This window comes from Sipha flava, unplaced genomic scaffold, assembly GCF_003268045.1.
Source record: "Sipha flava isolate LNK unplaced genomic scaffold, YSA_version1 99_pilon_pilon, whole genome shotgun sequence".
NCBI lineage: Eukaryota > Metazoa > Arthropoda > Insecta > Hemiptera > Aphididae > Sipha > Sipha flava.
Window position 1 is genome coordinate 860,312 of NW_020273635.1, and position 20,969 is coordinate 881,280.

At 33.5% G+C, this 20,969-nt stretch overlaps 1 protein-coding gene across 1 annotated transcript in view; it reads left to right on the forward strand.

Annotated features, from left to right (window-relative positions):
- LOC112693759 (roundabout homolog 2) overlaps positions 1-20,969 on the forward strand; it is a 157,598-nt gene that overhangs the window by 133,048 nt on the left and 3,581 nt on the right. Inside the window, exons 3-17 of the mRNA XM_025568949.1 lie at positions 3,474-3,627; positions 4,134-4,264; positions 6,654-6,920; positions 7,416-7,693; positions 8,110-8,314; positions 9,223-9,545; positions 9,635-9,862; positions 9,944-10,175; positions 10,239-10,354; positions 10,434-10,767; positions 10,840-11,105; positions 11,453-11,570; positions 11,677-11,816; positions 11,895-12,077; positions 13,723-14,002. Coding sequence (XP_025424734.1) covers positions 3,474-3,627; positions 4,134-4,264; positions 6,654-6,920; positions 7,416-7,693; positions 8,110-8,314; positions 9,223-9,545; positions 9,635-9,862; positions 9,944-10,175; positions 10,239-10,354; positions 10,434-10,767; positions 10,840-11,105; positions 11,453-11,570; positions 11,677-11,816; positions 11,895-12,077; positions 13,723-14,002 — 3,255 coding nt within the window. The remainder of the gene's footprint in view (positions 1-3,473; positions 3,628-4,133; positions 4,265-6,653; positions 6,921-7,415; positions 7,694-8,109; positions 8,315-9,222; positions 9,546-9,634; positions 9,863-9,943; positions 10,176-10,238; positions 10,355-10,433; positions 10,768-10,839; positions 11,106-11,452; positions 11,571-11,676; positions 11,817-11,894; positions 12,078-13,722; positions 14,003-20,969) is intronic.

The following is a 20,969-nucleotide window of genomic DNA, read 5'->3' on the forward strand; positions in this document are numbered from 1 at the left end:
TATGTGTGTTCATGTTATTAAGATAATATTCCAGTAAAATTTGAATTTTTATTGTTAACGTTTATGTACTCAATTGTGCGAGTTCCTTGCACATTTCCTATACATATATTTTATTTAGATACCGGTTACTACGGTTGTCGAACGTACTCGTACGTGTTCGTACAATTATTTGTCGACCGTTGGAATTACAATGTGTGTTTATTTACTCTCTCATCGCCACTGTGCTCAATTTACTTAGGATCCCATGGTAACTTGAAGATTCTTTAAAAAATAAGATTTCTTCACAAATTATTGCTATAAATGTGTATGTAATATATTAACTAGATATCGAAAAATATCGACTAAGATAAATTGAAAAAAAAGTAGATTTAAAAAAGCCTATTTTTATTGTGAACATTATGTACATATAGAATGTACAGAACCCACTTTTATTTAATCTTAAACATACTTTCGTTGGATATTAAAAAAAAAAAGAAATGTCAAATCGACATGGTGCAGGCGCTCCAAAACCAAAAAAAAAGTATACACCAAAAAGTGTGACTGTCGTTCGTTGACATTTTATTATTCCATTTTCTTATTTGTACATAATTAATGGGCTAAAATTAAACTAAAATTGTTAGTTCCACTTCAACCTTCCAACGTTCTGAAACTATTGGATACTATAAAATATACCGTTTCGTTGGGCTTATATTTTTAAAATATTTCGATTTGTAATTACAGGGAATGGCGATTAAAAGTGTAATTCGATATCATTTGACTACGCGTCATTATTTCGTAGTTTTCGGTCCATAACCTGCCCTAGTATATAATATACCAAGTATTTGTTTTCCCATTCGACTGTAGATAACACTGGCGTCATCGGGCTAGTTTTGATTCGTCCGCTTTGCAATGCACTCGATATATATATATATATGTTACGGGTAATGTTAACATTTGGATAATGTCAACATTAGTCATCTGTTATGGCTAATGTATAATTTTTCGTTTATAAGCAGGAATTATTAACATTAACCGGATAATCTTAACCTTAACCAGTCAATATTGGATAATGTTAAAAGTCGTATATTAAATAAACTATAGAATTTTTATTAGTATTCTATACAATAATAAAGCGTCGGACTTCCAGAGTATAATATTTTATCTTGACTTGTAACCGAGTTAGTCAGTTATCTTACCGATAAAGTGAACAATATTTTGATATATCGTTGTATAAATGCAAATCATCTAGCATTTTGTGCAATTCAAAATGTCACGGAAGCATGCCATGTAATAATAAAGGTTAAAACATTAGCGTTTTAATTCTATAGGTACTTAAAATAATATTTTAAGAAATAATTTATAATATAAAATTAAATTCAATATTGTATCATTAGTAGGTTAGATAATTAAAAATAAAAAATAAATTCATATTAATAATATTATGTATTTTATGGTAATTCCTAATTTATCGTATGTTAAATATATTTAATATTGTTAATAATTTACAATGGTTTTATCTCATGCACGTTAAATTATTATGGTTGTTAAGATATTATCCAAAAGTTCTTGGCTAATATCATATTATCCGGTTGATGATAACATTAGCCAACATTAAATAATGTTCATGGCGGGTAATGATAAAAGTTGGCTAATGTTGACTTTAGCCGGATAATGTCGACATTATCCAAATGTTAACAATACCCGTAACATATATATATATATATATATATATATATATATATATATAAACATTTATATAAATATTTAAGGTAAATCATTTAGAATTCCTCCGCTTGTTCGTCTTTAATGGGTAGAAGAGGCTTTCAAAGGACTTTTTTAAAGTTCTCAGAATTAATAAAAATATATATCACGTAGCTCTATGGTAATTTATGACTTCAAATTCTCTCCCTCTTGCCCATTAGTTCTTCGTATGTGCTAATCTATTCGCGGCCTTTAATATTATGTGTGTATATATTTAAATTTTCCGTTTCGCGGTGTAGAACTTTTTCCGATACAACGAAAATATTCAAATTCACATCGTTAAACATTATCATAATTTCCCGTGGTTAACTATTATGTTAGTTGTCATGTCTGGGTATACTCAGTGACACGTGAATCGAATATTAATTATTTGTTCATAGTTCGATACACATTTTTGGCATTCATTGATATTCGTTCAAGGCGCGTACTATCATTGTCAAACACCGATGAGTATTGTTTTAATATACATTTGAATATTAAAAGCGGACGACGGCTTCTTTTGATAATCTATGCGAAAAAATAATAACAATACCAAAGTATTAGTATGAACACACACAAATAAGTGTGAACGTATTTCTATTCTATTATTTAAAAATAATTAATTCTGTTATCTGTACGATAATTTTTACAAGCAAATTAGATATAATTAGATATAGTGCAAGGCACATTAGCCGCACCTCTTTAATTAAGAAACTTTAGATAAATGGTCATTTTTCAAGAAAACATTTACCTTTTTTGACTATTTCGTTATTTTTTCAAACAAAAACCAGAAGTCGTAATGTACATTATACACAAATACACAGGCATACACACATATATAGAGAATCATTGTTGTGTTTTCATTTTTTTCCATGCTTCTCTCATCCCCCATTTTTCTCTTTTGCGACATGCCAACGAACACCAGATATTTGGTAAGGGAAGAATATGATATTTACACAATCGCGCGCGTGTATAAGGGTAAAAGAAAACCACATGGAGGAGACGATGATGACCCTCTTGTCAATATTTATCTACCCTAACAACTCGTCCGGTCTTAATCCCTTTATGAAATTAGCCATTAACCGAGAGAAAAAGAAAAATAACCGACGACGGCCGAAATTATCGCTCCATGGCCGACGGCGCTGGCTGATAGTCTCAAAAACATTTCATTACACTCGAAACACGTTTTTGTATGCATCATATACATTTCAAATTCATCCGTTTTCACGACAGCATCCTGCTACCGCCAAACGAAACAATCTGCATAAATCCGCCGTGGGATCTAATCTGAATTAATTTACGTGTGCGCAGCGCATTGTATGTTTACGCATAATCTGTTGCGTTTAATCCGAATTTATTTATATGCAATGCAGTGCAACGATTCGGAAAACAAGTTTACATTTTTTAAATATATGTATGTATGTATATATATATATATATATGTATGTATGAGTGTGTGTCCAGGTATATGCATAGGATATTCCTGCGTATATAATGTATACCTATTTACCTAAGTAAATCCGAAAAAAACCTATGTTAGTTATCAAATGTTCGTATGAAATACATTCACGTACCGCATGTTATTTCTCTTATAATCAATGATAATTTGTTAAAGTGTGTATGTATTACCAAGTTCGGTGCATATTACACATTAATATTTGACAAAATATACATATTATTCACGATACACGTATTTTATACAGTAATTAATTGTGGAAATATGTATTTATACTTGTCGTTTATGTTATTTACAGTATTGAAAGATGAATTTCGAGTAGAACCGAAAGACACGAAAGTGGCTCAGGGACAAACGGCACTCTTGGAGTGCAGTCCGCCGAAAGGTCATCCAGATCCAATGGTCGTTTGGAAGAAAGACGGTGAAGACGTGCACATTGACTCGACTACAAGGTATGTTTAATGACCGTTTTCTAGTCATTTTTCATTACAACTCAACTAACGAGTGTAATATTCAGCGTGTGTATTAATTTTATGAATAGAACATGAACGTGTAATAACTTAATCAGGCGGTATACTGTGCGAGATTAAACGTTTCTTCGCGATCGCAGTCAACCGTCTATTATACGTAATATACATAATACACTGATGTATGTTATATTTGTATCTTTATTAATATAGTATACATGATGCACTAGCATCATACAAATGAATATAATGTATCCGTCATTGTATATTTATATAGCTTAAAATATAATGTATATATACTGCGCTATTATTATAGAATTTTAGTGATTGATTTAGTAGCTATTCCTTCATTTTTTACAATTGTGTATATTTCTCAAGGTTTTTTTTCACTATTTTGATTTACCTTCACGTCTATAATATGTTGATCACGTAAAAATTTTGCTCATTTTATAATTTTGTATAGTATATTGATATGTATAACGTTTGTTTAGAATGCGAATCGTAGACGGTGGCAATCTGATGATTACGGACGTCCGGCAAGACGATGGTGGCGAATATCTGTGTGTGGCCCAAAACATTGTTGCCATGAGGGAATCCACACCAGCCAAATTGACCATAAATGGTACGTATAATATATATACGAGTATATGTTTATAATACACAATATATTCAGACTTAAAGCCTAATACATGGCGTTAAACCATACGAATGAAAACTAAAAGCACTTCGCGATAAATACGTCAAGATTTGTAATGTATTGTAGTTTATATTATTATATAAGAATCGTAAAACCGTTCGAATGAATTGAACATTTTTTTAAGGCTTCCGTTGCATTTATGGGTACATTTACATTTTGAATTTCCCATTTACCTATATAATATATGGCATATATAAGCATTGTGAAAAATATCGTAAAACTATGAATTCGACACGGTCGAAATCGAGTGTTTCCTATGTGCGTGCACCCTATATTATACAATATTTATACAGACAAACGTCCCGATCTCTTTTACTTTTTGCATGTGGGAATTCGATTATATAGGGTACAAATATCCGGATGCGCGGGAGAAAAAACGCGGGAGGAATAATAAATACCCGTACCTGTCGAGTCAATATATTTTTTTCCTATGAAAAGCTCTATTCCATTTTACATGAAAAAATAAAAAAAGTTGCTACTGACATCACATCGTAATATGCAGAAACGAAAGGTTTTTTTATGCGCGTGCATGCGCTTTTGTGAGACTGTGTATATATTTACGTGTACCATCCTTTATAATTTAAATTTATATATGTATTTAATTTACAAAGGACAGGAAAAAAAATTCGTTGTACCCATTAACTTGTACTTTTTTCAAGTTATCTTTTCGTTAAGTCATCTTTCAGGAATCGTTTGAAAGTTTTTTCGGCAGACCTAATCGAAATGAATACATGTATACAAAATACATAAATTGCAGAATGGATTTAGTTTGCATTCATTCTTCGCAAAATTTTGATAGATGAGCCATTAAGTGTGAAGAAAAAAAAACTTGTACTCTGTATACTACACATAGGAAGAACTCGCAGAAAAATTCGGTGTTTAATGCCCCGGAAACAATTTTTTTTTAGACGAATATATTTATATATAAATTTATATCAATCCACCGTAGACAGCATTTTTTCACTCTTGTACAATAAATTCTTCCCCGTTATATATGTATGTGTGTGTGGGTGTGTGTGAGTATTTTTTTATTTTTTATTCGTCTCCCTTTTGGACGCCACAATAGGCGCACGTCGTCAGTGTACGGGCCATTTGAAAAAACGCGTATACATTTAGAAAATATTGTGCCGCCAGCAGCAATACTGCTGTTAGAAAGTCATTAATCCGCCAAGTGAGGGGACACCAGTTTCATTTGGCATAGACCAAACGTATGAAAAACCTGCGGGCGACTCGAAAAAAATAAAGAAATAAAAGTTTATAATAGTAATAATTTCGTGTACACGTGTCTGTTGACGTTTCACCACCGTCACACGGTATTATTATAATACATATTTTAATTATTAATTGTATCACATGATATATTGTACATTCAACGCTTTTTAATCTAATGATTCATATGATTGGTAACTTAAATTACAACGAACGTCGTTACAACGTAATATAACGTCGATTATATAAACTCGAAAGTAGATGTTGTTTTTTTAGAAATTTATTCTATCTCTAATTTAAATTATACAGTCATAAAACGTCTCATCAATACAGTATAAAAGTATAAATTGTACAACCATCTCCGTTTACATCTTGTATATGCAATATTCGATTATAATTTTTCAGTGAATCTTAAATACGTTTAATCGCATTCATCGTTGAAATATAAATTTAATTAAAAACTTGTTTTAAATTCTTACACATTGATCATTGGCTAAACTAATTATGAATCACTTAATTAAGTAATAAATATCCCTTTAAAGTTAACGGGTTAAGACCCACTAAAATACTCCGGTAGTAATATCCATACCCCTCCTCAGATATAAAGTTTAAATCTACGCTACCAAAACAACTTACTCAACTAACAATTATTACAAAGTGAACCCATGTTGCTTAATCTTCTATAAAACAAGATAAACAATTATTTGTCAACTTTGTTGAATAACCTATAGCATCAACATTTTAATTCTGATAATTACGATGTTAATGATTTTAGTGCAATTTTCTTATAGTGTAAACTATAAATGTCTATTTAACTTGTCTATATATATATATTTGTGTGTGTGTGTGTGTGTGTGTGTGTGTGTGTGTGTGTGTGTGTGTGTGTGTGTGTGTGTGTGTGTGTGTGTGTGTGTGTGTGTGTGTGTGTGTGTGTGTGTGTGTGTGTGTGTGTGTGTGTGTGTGTGTGTGTGTGTGTGTGTGTGTGTGTGTGTGTGTGTGTTATTTTTGAATAATTTTAAATATGGACTACAAGGTATTAGGCAGTGATTATATATCATTTAATTTTAAGTTCATATAAATTCTTAAAAACTTTTGATTTTTACAGTGAAACCATTTATGAACACTGAACCTAAAGACGTTACCGTTCATACCGGACAAACAGCTGAATTCGAATGCAAGGTGGGCGGTGATCCAAAACCAAACATCTACTGGGAACGCGAGGGTAGTAAAATGCCTTTTGGACGGGCTCAAATATTAGATAACAAATCACTGCGGATCATCAATGTGATGGCTCAAGACGAAGGACTCTATGTTTGTAATGCCGAAAACGACGTGGGTTCTGAGAAAGCTAAAGCATCATTGACTGTTCACTGTATGTTTATCTAATTTTATAATAATTTTATACATGTTAGAACATTTAGAAATCGTAGGGCCTATTAGTTAACTTCATAAAATATCGAAAGCAAATTTATTTCATTTTCTTTCTATGCTTTACCATATTTATTTTAAGTGTTAACTTGAACATTTAAAATACATTATATGCTAACTAAATTCCTGTTATGCATTAGATCACATCACATTTGTTTTTGAAAAACTATTCGTTGTATCAACGTTATAGAGCAATATTAATATTATGATTGGTATAAATTCTTAATATGAGGATGCTATAAAAATGTTTAAAATACCTACAAAAAAATATTAATACATAATAATTAAGGATTATATTTATTCATCCTACAATTGTTCGTACATCTCAAAAAATCAATTTCCTTTTTCAATGCTCACGAAAACTGTTAACTTACTTTTTAAACTGATAAATAAATGTTATAAAATATTAATCATATGTTAATCGCTTCTCATGATTTAGCCCCGCCAACATTTGTATCCAAACCCAAGGATCAGAAAGTGGGCCTCAACGGAATTGCAAATTTCGATTGCGTAGCCCAGGGCAACCCTCCACCGTCGGTGTTTTGGACACGTGAAGGATCTCAAGTACTCATGTTTCCTGGAAATTCGTACGGACACTTTCATGTAACTCAAGAGGGCACTTTGCGCATACAAGGCGCTCAAAAAGAAGACACCGGGTTCCTCGTGTGTTCAGCGCTGTCTGTCGCCGGATCAGTTACTTGGAGAGCATTCTTACAAGTACGTTAATTTTCAATGCATACAATTAAATATAATTCGCTAACATCATTCTTGCTTAATAATAAATAAAAAACAGGTTGAATTTAAAGCGTATAGATTTAAAGATAAACGAAAAAAATTGAAATTAGTTATATGTTTTTTTTAACCCTAATAATAATAAATTTAACATATCTGAATGATAAATAACACGTTTGACGCAACCATACCAATACAATGCAAAGCATTAGTATGAACCTAATGCTAAAGACGGCAATTTTCCTCTCCCTGTTTCCATCTATACTCGTATGTGAAATCATGTAAAATTGTATCCGCTATACATAATAGTAATTCAAATAAAAAATAAAACTGTACAATCAATTATTTCCTAATGTTTTTCGTAATTATTAGCAAATAAATTTTTTCCAATACGTTTTCAGGTCACATCCGTGCAAGATGTTCCTCCGCCAGTTGTCGACATCGGGCCTACTAACCAAACGCTCGCAACTAGATCGGCGGCTACGTTACCGTGCCAGGCGTCTGGTATACCATTGCCCACTATCAAATGGTACAGAAACGGCAATTATTTGTCTCCAGACGATCCTAGAGTGACTATAACGTCGTCGGGAACATTGCAAATTGATGGTAAGAACGTTTTTATTCAATTCTACATTGTTATTACAGTTATTATTATAACGATAATTTCAAATACGACATTAAACCGAATAAGTATCGAAACTCCAATCACCCCTACGTAATATCAATATACCGCGGTTGTAAGCAATTGTATTATATTTTTTTTGTTTTTTTATTGTGATTTTTCTTTCGTTTATTATATTACTTAATACACAAAAGGGAAAACCTTTTTTATAGTACTCAGCTCTAAACTTTATTTTTCAATTCGCATAAATAAATAATAAAGTAATATTATTATCATTGTTTACTCCGACTATTTTTCTTCAAAATCTAAAGGGAGAAGAAGTAACTTTCTATCTCATACCTTTGAACTGAATTCTTTGTAAAGTTTTGCTTCGTAATAAAGATTAAATATAAAAACAGAAATACTGCCGAGTATGATTATATTACCGTATTATTTATCATGTAATTTTAAAAAGTCTTTCATTTCAGAATTCTTTTGAACTGCAAAATAAAACTTAAACTAAAATCGCTCGTTGTACTTGTTAATTATATTTAAATATGTCACCAAAATCAAAACTGAATATACTTTATTCTTTCTCAAAATAAAAAATTTCTCTTGATATTTATTTTAAGTCATTTTTAATTAAAACTTGTTTTATTCGAATATATTATGTCGTGTGTATACTACCATTTACTCCAATGTCTCATCAAGTACATATATACTCGTAATTATTCAACATGCTATTTTTCGTTGTAAAAAAAAAACAAGCCTTACAGATAACCCCGTTGAAATTAATTTAAACAATTGCTGAAATTTAACCACAGATGTACTTCATAAACGTAAAATGTCTACCGAATACAATTTATCGATAATGATGGTTATTGATTATAATTGTGTTTGAATTTTTCTATAGAATTAGAAGTATCCGACTCCGGTCTGTACACGTGTACCGCGTCTTCGGAGAACGGCGAGACTTCCTGGTCGGCGTCGCTGAGCGTTGAGGAATCCCCGGGATTACGTCTCCACCGGGCCCCTGATCCAGCCATGTTCCCGGCAGCCCCTTCAGTGCCAACCATCGTGAACGTAACCAAAAATTCCGTCACAGTCACGTGGCAGCCGCCCACTCCGCACTTGGGCGCGTCGCCGATTATCGGGTACACGCTCGAGTATTACAGCTCCGACCTGCAAACCGGATGGGTAGTCGCCGCGCATCGCATATCGACCAATACCATGATCGTGAGTATACACATACGGTATACAAGCTCGGCGCAACAACCGCTGAAACATTCGACCACGTTCTGACTTTGGCTTGACATTGCGAATAGGTTGAAAATCTGAAACCAGACACGTCTTACGTGTTCATGGTGAGGGCGGAAAACTCGCATGGTCTAAGCGTTCCAAGCGCGTTGTCCGCCATGGTGAAAACCGGAGGGACAAATACGATCATCACGCAACAATCGTTGGAAGAAGCCAGGGAGCGTCTCGGCACCAAAATCATAGACTTCAAAGAACTGTTTGCAATATCGTCTACTTCGGTCAGAATCATATGGGAGGTATGTATATATACGTACGCACAGTGCATCATCGACACTCGGCGGCAAACTAACAATACGTTGCTCGTATGTGTGTATCAGGTGATGAACAATCCCGAATGGGTAGAAGGTATTCATGTTCGGTTCAGAGACTTATCGGGCGGCTCTCAAACTTACAACATGATGACGGTGATGATGAATAACGGTGAACCTAAGCTGTATACTCTAGCCAACCTCCGGAAATTTACCAAGTACGATTTCTTCTTAGTGCCATTCTTCAAGACTGTCGAAGGACAACCGTCGAATTCGATGGTAGTACAAACTAAAGAGGATGGTAAGTTATTACGCTTTCGCCTACTTTTTTTAAGTGAATAACCATTTTTTATCCCCACGACAGCTCCGTCGGCGGCTCCGGAAGATGTTCAAACCGGTATGATAAACGCTACTACCGCGTTTATCCGATGGTCAGCGCCTCCTCCGCAGCACATTAACGGTGTGCTAGTAGGATATAAAGTGAGTTAACACATAATAATATAATACGTTATAGAACCAATGGATTTTAATATTGCTCATTGTCTTTGTTCTATTTTAGATACAAGTGAAGAACAACAACGCTACTAGAGCCACTGTACAAGAACTGCTGAACTCGTCGACCACGATGATATTGCTCAATTTGACTGTGGGTGGCAGTTTCACTGCCAGAGTTCAGGCGTACACGCGGAGTGGATACGGTCCCTACAGCGCTCCGGTGCCGATCATCATGGATCCAGCGTACCCGTCCCGAGCCTACTCATCTACGACCAACGGTGAAGCTTGGATCATCGTGCTTTTAGCAGCCCTGGTCGTCATGTTAGCTTGCGTAATCGTTACCGTGGTGTACTTGAAGCGAAAGCAGAACGCGGGAAAACAGTTAGGCCATTTCAACGGTAAACACTCGCCTGTTACTGATTTATTGAAAATCGATATCGATTCTTAATGATATCTCTTTTTTGTTACAGTACCAGTGGTCAGCGGTGACTTGTCTCAGTTAAGCATGTTGAGCGCTGGCGGCAAGGAGGCGTTGTGGATCGACCGTGGATGGCGCAACGGGGAGAAGGACCCCGAGTCGAAACTTTTGAACGGTATAGGTCGGGAGACTACTTGCGCAGACTATGCCGAAGTGGACACGCGAAACTTATCAACGTTCTACAACCCACGCAAAGAGATGTTGTCAAATCCTACGCCGTACGCCACGACAACACTGCTAAACAGAGACGATTGCAATGTAAGTATTTTACGATCCTGAAAATCGATTTTATATTACTCTCTAATCGTTTATAGTTAAAAACGTTGTCCAGGATAAATAGTTGTGATTTTCGTACCTTTTTTATCATGTGGGTGGCTTAAAATATTTTAATAGAGGTCAATTAAATTATCAAAAATCAAAGTATGATTTTACAAATATATAGTACTCAGTTTATAAATATTTTAAGAAACAAATACACTAAAAAATCTGCCATATTATTTGCCTATGTACGTGGACACACAAATGTTTAAATTATTTTAATCTTCATTATCATCGTCGCGTGTATTTCAGCTATTTATTGATTAACGTGTTTTTTGCATTTAAAGGAATCAACTCATTTGTTCGGAGCTGCAAGCAGTTCATCCGAAACAAAAACTCTTAGCTCCAATGGATCTTGCCATGAACGTTGCCACGAACAAGTAACTGCGTCTAACCATTATCTTGGTAAGTAAAATCTCTATTGTACGATGTATATAAAAGTATAATTTACTATTTAATACTGTGATGTGCGTGCATCACATAATCGATTAATTTATTTCTATTTGCGCAGACGAAAACATTGACTTCAACAATCACAAGCGGAAACCGCCAATTTATCCGATCAATCAAGCGCCGCCCCCGAATTGGAATGAGTTCCTCCCACCACCCCCTCAACACCCTCCTACCGACTCTATGCGAAAAACGTCTCAGGTACTTCAACCATTCATATCTCACTTGCGGTCAATTGATTTTGTTCATCTAATGGAATTTTTTTTTTCTTATTTACAGTCCAACGGTGGTAGTCCCCAGACGAGTCGCCGCATGCACGCCGGTAATTTTTCTAAACCATCGCATATCCAATCCAGTAAGTCCTTAGCTGGTAGCTGCAACGGCTACACACCTGCATGGATCTACACCGGTCAGAGCAACGAACACAGATTCAATCCACCTCCTTCCACTCAACCACCTCCGGTAATTAACCATATATCTATCTATAGGTATAAGTTAAGAAAATATATAGTTTATTAATTATACTATTTGTGTTTATAACTTACCGGAATAAACATAAAAGTAGAACTTTCGGATTTTTTTCTAATAATTTAGATTACTTCTCTGACAAATCTTTATTTAATTTTAAATTATTTCAATACACTTAAAGTTTTTAAAATAAGATGATAAAATCAATAGGACGATACTCAATATTTTACTGTCATATTCTTGTTTCTGTTTTGCGGCGTATGAAATATTCACAATATTTATTTTTTTCATAATAATGTTTCTAAATTATGCGGGTAATATTACAAATAACTTTTTATTTATTCAATCGTACTCTCCGAATAGAAGAAGTACTTGATGTGAATACAGTGAATACAAAATATGTAGCTTTATTGTAGTGTGTGTAGTTGATTATTTTGATTATCGATCCGTTCGAGGAATACTTATGCGCCCGCCACTTGAATCGTATGTCAAATAAGTAATTTTATTCTTATTTGTTAACCGACTGCAGACGCCCGAAAACAATAAATATAATCATTAGATAATACAACTTGATATATAAATATAAATATTATTATATTTAAATAACTTAAGCATAAAAAAATTGAGTATAATATATACTATGTAGTTTCTGGTATAATTCATTAAGCATATTGAAAAGTACAGAAAATAAATTATAGTTTCTAAATTTTACTGAGGGTACGTAATTTAGAGAGTATGTTAAAAGATAATCGTTGTTATCACTAATGGAATTCGAGTGTATTATATATATAATAATATTTAAAATGTTGATAACTCAAAACTCTAAGAGCCGAAAAAGAAAAATTCCCGTTGAAACTGTTCTGCTCTCACGATTCATTCAAAAACTCAATTTTTTCTATTTTTTTTATTTAAAATTAAAATACTTATTTACTTATAATTTTAAATATCTATATGTGATAAAAATATGTATTACTTTAATACAAACAAATATATAATTAATATGTACATCCTAGCAAATTTATTATTAGTTAACATGTACGTATCCTTCAAATTTTAAAATTTGTCCATCGATGTACGCCGAAATAAAAAACAAAATTTTCATAGACTTTTTGCAACAGAATTGTGAAATATTATACTTCATCATCTTTATTCTGTTAAACTATTTAATTGTATAATTAGAATACTTAAAAAAAACTAAGCGCGTTTAAAATGTTTAATATAAAATAAAAAATTATAACAAATTAAAATATGTTTATAACGTGTAAAAATATACTCGAGTATATTTAAAATAAAAACACTCTATTCTCAGTCACAAATACGTTACAAAACGTTTATTTTGGACTATCCGCAATTATAGAATACTTGCAGCGTAAGATAAATCGCTTGGTAAGATCAGTTGGCAAATGTATATGAGAAAGAAAAAACACCCCTCGTACATCTACACTCAACGATGCCAAAGTGATTTTAATGTTGTAGGTTAAAACGAAATCCAGGCACGCACTTTTTTTCCGAAAACCCGTAACAATGATTCGACTAATAATAAGGGAGAACATTCCAAAGAATTGTAGGGCACCCTACTCGAGCATGGGTCCCGGTGCCTGTGTTGGATTTCAATATACTCATTATTCATCAATTACAGGTGCCCAACTCATCGCACCCGCCCGTGTGCAACCTCTCGTCATGTCAGGGACTCGACCGGACAAACAAGTACGGAGGGTCGAGGAACCGGATGCCTTCGGATTACGAGTACGAAAGCGCGTCCCTGCTGTACGGCCACGTCAATCAGCCGCTACCGTGCAACAGCAAACGGTCGCCAGAAGATCAGCAGCAGCCGTTCAACACTTGCTGCTCCGAAAGCAATAGCATCGATCGTTGTGTGCAGTCCACTTTACCAGGTCTCGCGTACAAACACCATTCCGGTAAGTTTCATACGCGGGGTTCCCACCATCGGCTGATATATGAATCCAAGGCCGTATCTAGAAATTTTTTCGGAAGGGGTCCAAAACAATTATATTGTAATTTTATTGAATTTAGATTTTAACTTTTGATATTTGATTAAAAATAAGACAGAAAAGGATTCAATCTTCTTTTACTAAAATTAACATCATATTCTCATATGATATTATGATATAAAATTAAAAGCAGTCAATGATTAATTAGAGCTTAAGTCATTTTTGACTGAAAATATTTATATTGGTATTAAAAATAAATAAGTATTTTAAACATTCGTAAAATATTGAAGACATTTCGGAGAGGTCCAGACACCCTGGACCCCCCCCACAGATACGGCCTTATATGAATCTATAATTTTATTTATTCGTATTAAAAAATCCATGTCACGATGAGGCGTTATATTAGACTGAGAGAAAGAAAAATATGATTATATCAAAAACGATAACAAGAAAATTAGAAATTAAGTAAACAACAATGACTGGTGTGTCATCCCGACGTATATGTAAAGTCTCGAACCCAATTTTTCTCTAAGGCCTAGATTTTATTTATCTATTCACGTACTTTTGTTTGACACAATCAAATACTAAAGGAAAATAAGTATTTTCACGTTTTTTGGTCACCTAAAAATGCATTGTGAGACGTCCTGCAGGAAAAATAAATCTCTCTAGGTGATGATAATTTTATTTGAACGAGAAAATATATCATTTAAATTTAAAGCTGATTCAAAATCGCAGTTAAACTATAAATTGTAAATATTATTTTACGAACTTTTCATTATTACTTTTTTCGTTGAACTGAAACACAAAATAAAAGCTCAGGGCCAACACTGATAATGATGTGTATTAATAGATTATATTTTTATGATACTCGTATATGCGTATCCAATTGTGTAAGTAACAGACGTGTGCGTACACCAGATGTACGATAAAAATATCTATAGATATACTCTAATGACCTGGCAAATATTGCCAAAACAATATGATTAGCAACAATTATTTAATTATTGTCCGTTGGACATAATATCTATATATATATATGTATACCAGCCGACCCGTCACAGCTTCGCCCGTGATTGGTTGTTTATTTTGCCTTCGGACCATGATATGTAGAATTTTTTATTCAAATATTATTGTTTAATGTGATCGGCAAGTAAATACAATAAAAAACGGTTAATGAAAACGGATTGAAATTTTTCTAGCGTTATAATTGATAAAAATAAATACAGATAAAAAGAAATAATTTATGGTTGATAAAGAATTTGATTGAAGTTGATGAAGAAAAAAAAAGAAAAAAAAAAATTAAAATAAGAATTTTATAAGACTTCTGAGTATATGGTGTTTTTTGTTATATTTCCTGTTGAAATTAAAATCATAACATGATTCGGGTTCTCAGTTCGAGAAAATGCCACGTACAATTGCCCATGTAAAAAGCACTCTGTACGAAGATGTACGCCAACGTACTTGAATGTTTGACTTTGCGCTTTGTTTATGGTAATGGCAAAAGAAACTTTAACCGGGAATTGAAGCGGTTTGAAAGAAAACGGCAAGTCGGAGGGAATCATGGGAATTCTTGGAATAAATGCAATTTCTCCTTTCACTGGCCTTGTAAGAATTACGGCTTCTATAATATTATTTCGCAACTATTTTATTTGTAATCTTGTACCATTACATAAGTTTGGTGGTTAAAGATTAGGTAATAATGTAATTGGAGCACCAATTTTTAATTTTAGCTTATGAGGAGGAAACCCAGAAGGAGAAAGAGAATTGAGAAATTCTTGTGGATAATGAATAGCATCATCTGTTGATGTAACTGTATCAATAGATAAATATTCACGTGAGTGTCCATCGAATTTTAGAAGGATGATATCATTAATTTCTCCTGTTGTTACATTTTTCGGAGAGATAATAGCTCTTTCACATAACCACTGATAAGATTTATTGAACAGATTAAAAATGTCAGGATAAACTGTAGAAATCAACTCTTCCACGTTATTGATCACCCGTCCAATCGTGTGAAATGTAACCATTTTCATTTTCTAAAGTTCCATTTCCAATTTTCAACAACTGTGCTGGAAAAATATCGTCCCCTCCGCATAAATAAACTCTCATGTTTGTTCGCAAATAAAGTTTTTCAACATAGTTCCATATAGGGGAAGATTTTAAGCAAGCATTAACGACATCAGCTCGAGTACCTTTAGGGATTACTGGTAAGGTTTGACGGAAATCACCAGCGAAAACAAATGTTATGCCACCCATAAACTTATTATTACACCTTAGATCTTTTAATGTTCGATCAATTGCTTCGATACGTGATCTGTGACTCATTGTACACTCATCCCATACAACGAATGAGGTTTCTTGAAGAATTTTTCCAAGAGGGCCATTTTTACGATTCGGACAAACGTATTCTGTATCAAATAATACATTGAACGGTAACTTGAAAGTCGAGTGAGCAGTTCTGCCGCCACTAAGGAGAGTTGCTGCTATACCAGATGAAACTACTGCTAATGCAACTTTACCTGAGTATCTAATTTGAGCCAACAACAAATTAATTAGGAATGTTTTTCCTGTACCACCCGGAGCATCTAAAAAAAAACTCTTCCTTGATGATTCATTACGCTTTCTGTAATAACATTAAAAGCATATTTTTGATAATTTACTAATTTTGGTAAATTGATTTCTACAAATTCTTGTAATCAGTTATTATCGTAAGAACGCAATATTGAGAATTCAAAAAGATCAGATACATTTTAATTTCGAACAGGTGAGTTCATTCCAAATTCAGTTAAATATTTTTCTGACAGACAAACAACTTTATTTTCTATTTCAATCAAACCTCTATTAAATATTTTATCAGATAAAGTAAATTGCAAGTCATTTAATCGAGTGCGCTCTGTATGAAGAATATCTTCACAAAGTCATTTCTGAACTGTTCCCACAAAGATTGAGGTTCAGACGGTTGGCAGAAAACTACGATTATTACGAATAATTCTCTTAATTTTGAAGGACTTTCTGAAAGAGTTGCCTCCGCTAGAGCATTTCTCCATTGCTCGTCATTTTCTAAAAGCCTAAGAGCAAAACAGGTAGCTTTAAAAGTCGTGTGAATGACTCCATCAAAGGCCTTCAAGCTTTCAAATGAAGTAGGACCTTGTACATAATTTAGTAACAATCTTAAATGGAAGCACTCACTTTGATTTGGGTGAATTGTGTAAATTTTACCAATGGTAGTGTTCATTTTTATTCCTGGCCAACTTGGAACATCTTTTCCCCGTCTTCTCTTTAACCAGCCTTTGCTATCATCTCAGGTATAATAAGAAGGAACTTCATGATAGAACAGTGTGGTCGCAAAATCATCATGTGAACACAATTCAAAAAATGCAATTAGTGTCGTTTTTCTTGGATTTTCAATAACTTGATGAAGATTATTAGCATTAAAAAAAACACGCTGTCCATTTTCTAGATGAACAGCCAAGTGCTGAACTGTCGGATCTCTATCATGGATTTCAAAATTGAAAATTCTCCAAAACGCTTTAGAAGTACATATGTATCGACTTTTCAAATAATTTGTAATCTCATCGTTTTCACGATTAACAGAAAAAGTAGCTTTATCTGATCCTTTATTAATATATTTACATATGTATTTTATCGCTTTAATCGAATGACAGTATTCTACGTTAATATGCGCATTAAAGCACCTAGATAGCACTGGACAATACGGTAAAACCCAACGGTTGTCAACCACGAACTTTTAATATTGCAGTATAACCTCCATCATCTGGAGATCTCCGTCGGTGAGTCGGATAAGTAGGATCTTCTCCAGTTTGAGTATCGTTGACCAATTTGTGAGGGTATTTCTTACTATATTTTCCATTATTCATACATGGCGATCTAATATTTAACTCGCCGCATGGGCCATGAATCATATTCTTGCATACTTTTTCATAAAGTATAGGATCTTTGTCTTTGTTTGGTATCTCGGCAAAAATAATTTTATCAATTTCATCTGGTTAAATTTTCGTTTGTAACCACAAAAGAATGTGGCAGTGTGGCAAACCTCGTTTTTGCCATTCAACACTGTAAACATAACAATTTACATCACCGAAAATATATTTATTTTTTAATAAATACATAAATTTTTTAGTTTGAGATGAAAAACTCTAGAAATTATATCGTGTCTATCAAACGACTTTTGATCTTGAAATAATTAGTTTTTTATTTCCGGCCATTCCGGGTTGCATGTGAAAGTAATAAATTAATCTGGACGGCCAAATTTACGAACATAAGTCATGGCATCCTGATTTTTTTCATGCATGTAACTTGGGGAGCCAGTAAAAGAGGAGGGAAGAATTACTTGTTATCCCACGTTATTAGCATTAATATTTGCATCATTGTTAACAGCATCTCGGAGATGAACATAATCATCCGCACGTAGTTGTTTTTGATGGTTACAAATAAAGTGTAGTCTTTCAGAAATCATTTTTGCCATCATATCTACGGCGAATTGGCTGAATAATGTTTTGTAATAATGTAGATGATTTAGACTTGTTTCTCTAATCATAAACCTATAAGAATAAAATTGCATGCAGGAGACAGTTTTTGTTCGATTTTGGTTACTTTTCTATAAAATATTAATGTGATAACCGTCTTCGCCTCTAGTATACATCAATGAATATTGCTGTGCATCATAAAATTTATTCAATTCGGAAACTCGACTCAAGTGTCCACTCCGACCGTGCAGAACTATATCTCTGGGACCTTTATCTTTATTAACTAATAATACAGCTACTTCATCAATGGTTGGTGCATTATATTGACCTCTGTGTTCATTTTGAGGAACTCTATCAGCATGAATAATTAACTTAAAGTTTTGCAACTCATCAAAACACCTCGACTCCAGATTAGATCTGAAGCTCTATATGAGGTGATTATTTTCACGCAAAACTTTTGCAATTATTCAATAAGACCTCTTTTTAAATTTGTAATCATATTTGTTCGAATAGATATTTGATCCGACTCTGACATAAAATATATTTGTAAAAATTTAGCATTATTTCCAATTGAGGGTAATAAACTACCTATTAAATGATGCACTTGACCCTGAAATTTAAAAGAGGGCATGAAGTTCCCTATTTCGTTTGCTCCAAACTATGTCATTTGAAACAGAGTATTATACCGTCTAGGATTATCAAAGAAATGTTTTGATAGAGGGTGAGAATTATCAATTAAACTTTTAATTAAGTCTGGAAGATCCTTAAATCGGTGTAAAACAACTTTACCGTCAGCGCAGCAAAGTCCATGGGTTTCATCTTTCTATTTTTTTGCATGGCACTTAGCACATAATATAGTCATTCGTCCAATTTGAAGCGCTTTAATATTTAAATAATCAATCTCGGATTGATAATTAAACGCTGATTTCATACTCAAAGCGTTACGTTGCTCCTGTACAAGTGTTTGAGAACGTTCTGGTGTGTTATTTTGTTGTCTTCTGTTATACATTCGAGTTGCATTGGCAGTTCTTCTGCCATAGCGTGCTTTTTGCGCTCTCGGCATGATAAAGAATTGGCCACTTACCCGAAATTTAGGTAAAAAAAAAGGTAAAAAAAACTAAGTACAAATTATGCTAGTGCGTAACCAAAGCGGTGTACGTTGCAAAGAACCACACTCGACGGCTACCAAGCTCAGACTGAGCCCGTGATGCCACGTGCGGTGAACTATGTGCTAATAACCTGCTGTTAGATAAGCAGTAGGTATTGCGTATTATATTAGCGATTAACAATGTAGGTATAAAAATAGATAAAACACTATTTGCGGAAAAACGCGTTCGGCGTCAGGCGGATATATTTATAATCAATGGTAACACGTTTGTTGGCAAGAGTATTATTACATAAGAGTATTTTTCGATAACGCAAAACTTGATCGGTATTTTCCATACACTTCATAATATTAAAACTATTACTAATTTAGGCAAATGTTTTTGGACGCGCCTGTACTATTGACGAATGTTAATTAAATCATTTGATGACCTGTTAGATGTCAAACACGATACAAAAAAAAAAGGTCAAGTTGTAGGTAGCTATAAACCTGCGGCCCACCGTGCCGCACAATATAGTTACAATTGTTTTTAACTTTTTATGAACTTTTTTACTGACAAAAGTGGTACTAAAACCTTCAGCAGAGTGTCGGGTTACAGCCAAAAAAAATTTCAGCCAAATCGGTTCAGTAGTGTTCAAGGTTAGCGTGGTCGAAGAAAAACCCTTACAAATCCCTGATAAACCTTTAAAAATATTGATAAGGAGTTATACAAAGATATATACAAACAGGACAACAATATGTTCGCAACTGTTACCAGATGTTGACAACAAATTTGTGGGATGAAGATACTTGGATGTATGTTGTCTACTGTGTGGCGCATTCAAACCAATAGTTGCGTGTCCACAATCCACACCAGTTCTATATTTTTCTCTAATTTTCTTCCATTCTCGGCTAAACTACGTTTTTAAGGACTTAATTTTCTTTGATATTTATCCACATTTGTTTTGAAATGCGCTGCTATTTTGGTAGTTTCATCAAACTTCAGGTTCCTATCCTGATACCCTTTAGTCGGTTTGTCCTACAAGGTAAGAGCAGCTTTCAGCATTTTTATAAATTTTATTACGAGATCTTTTGGTCAAAATACTATGCAAAAGCTTAAAAAATAATACAAATATGTATAAATCGTGCGTACAGACAACAGTTACAGGTCGATTTTAATTAGCGATATTTTTAGAAATTTTCTTCTGCTTCAGATGAGCCTTTTAAGTCATGCATGCTTGTCTGTAAACCCAGTACAGTATAGTCAACGATCATCGTCAAAAATCATCCAAGAAACCTTGTGATCAACCGTTGTTCTCCTTATTTTGATTAAACCTGTGATTGTCATAAATAATTTGTTTTT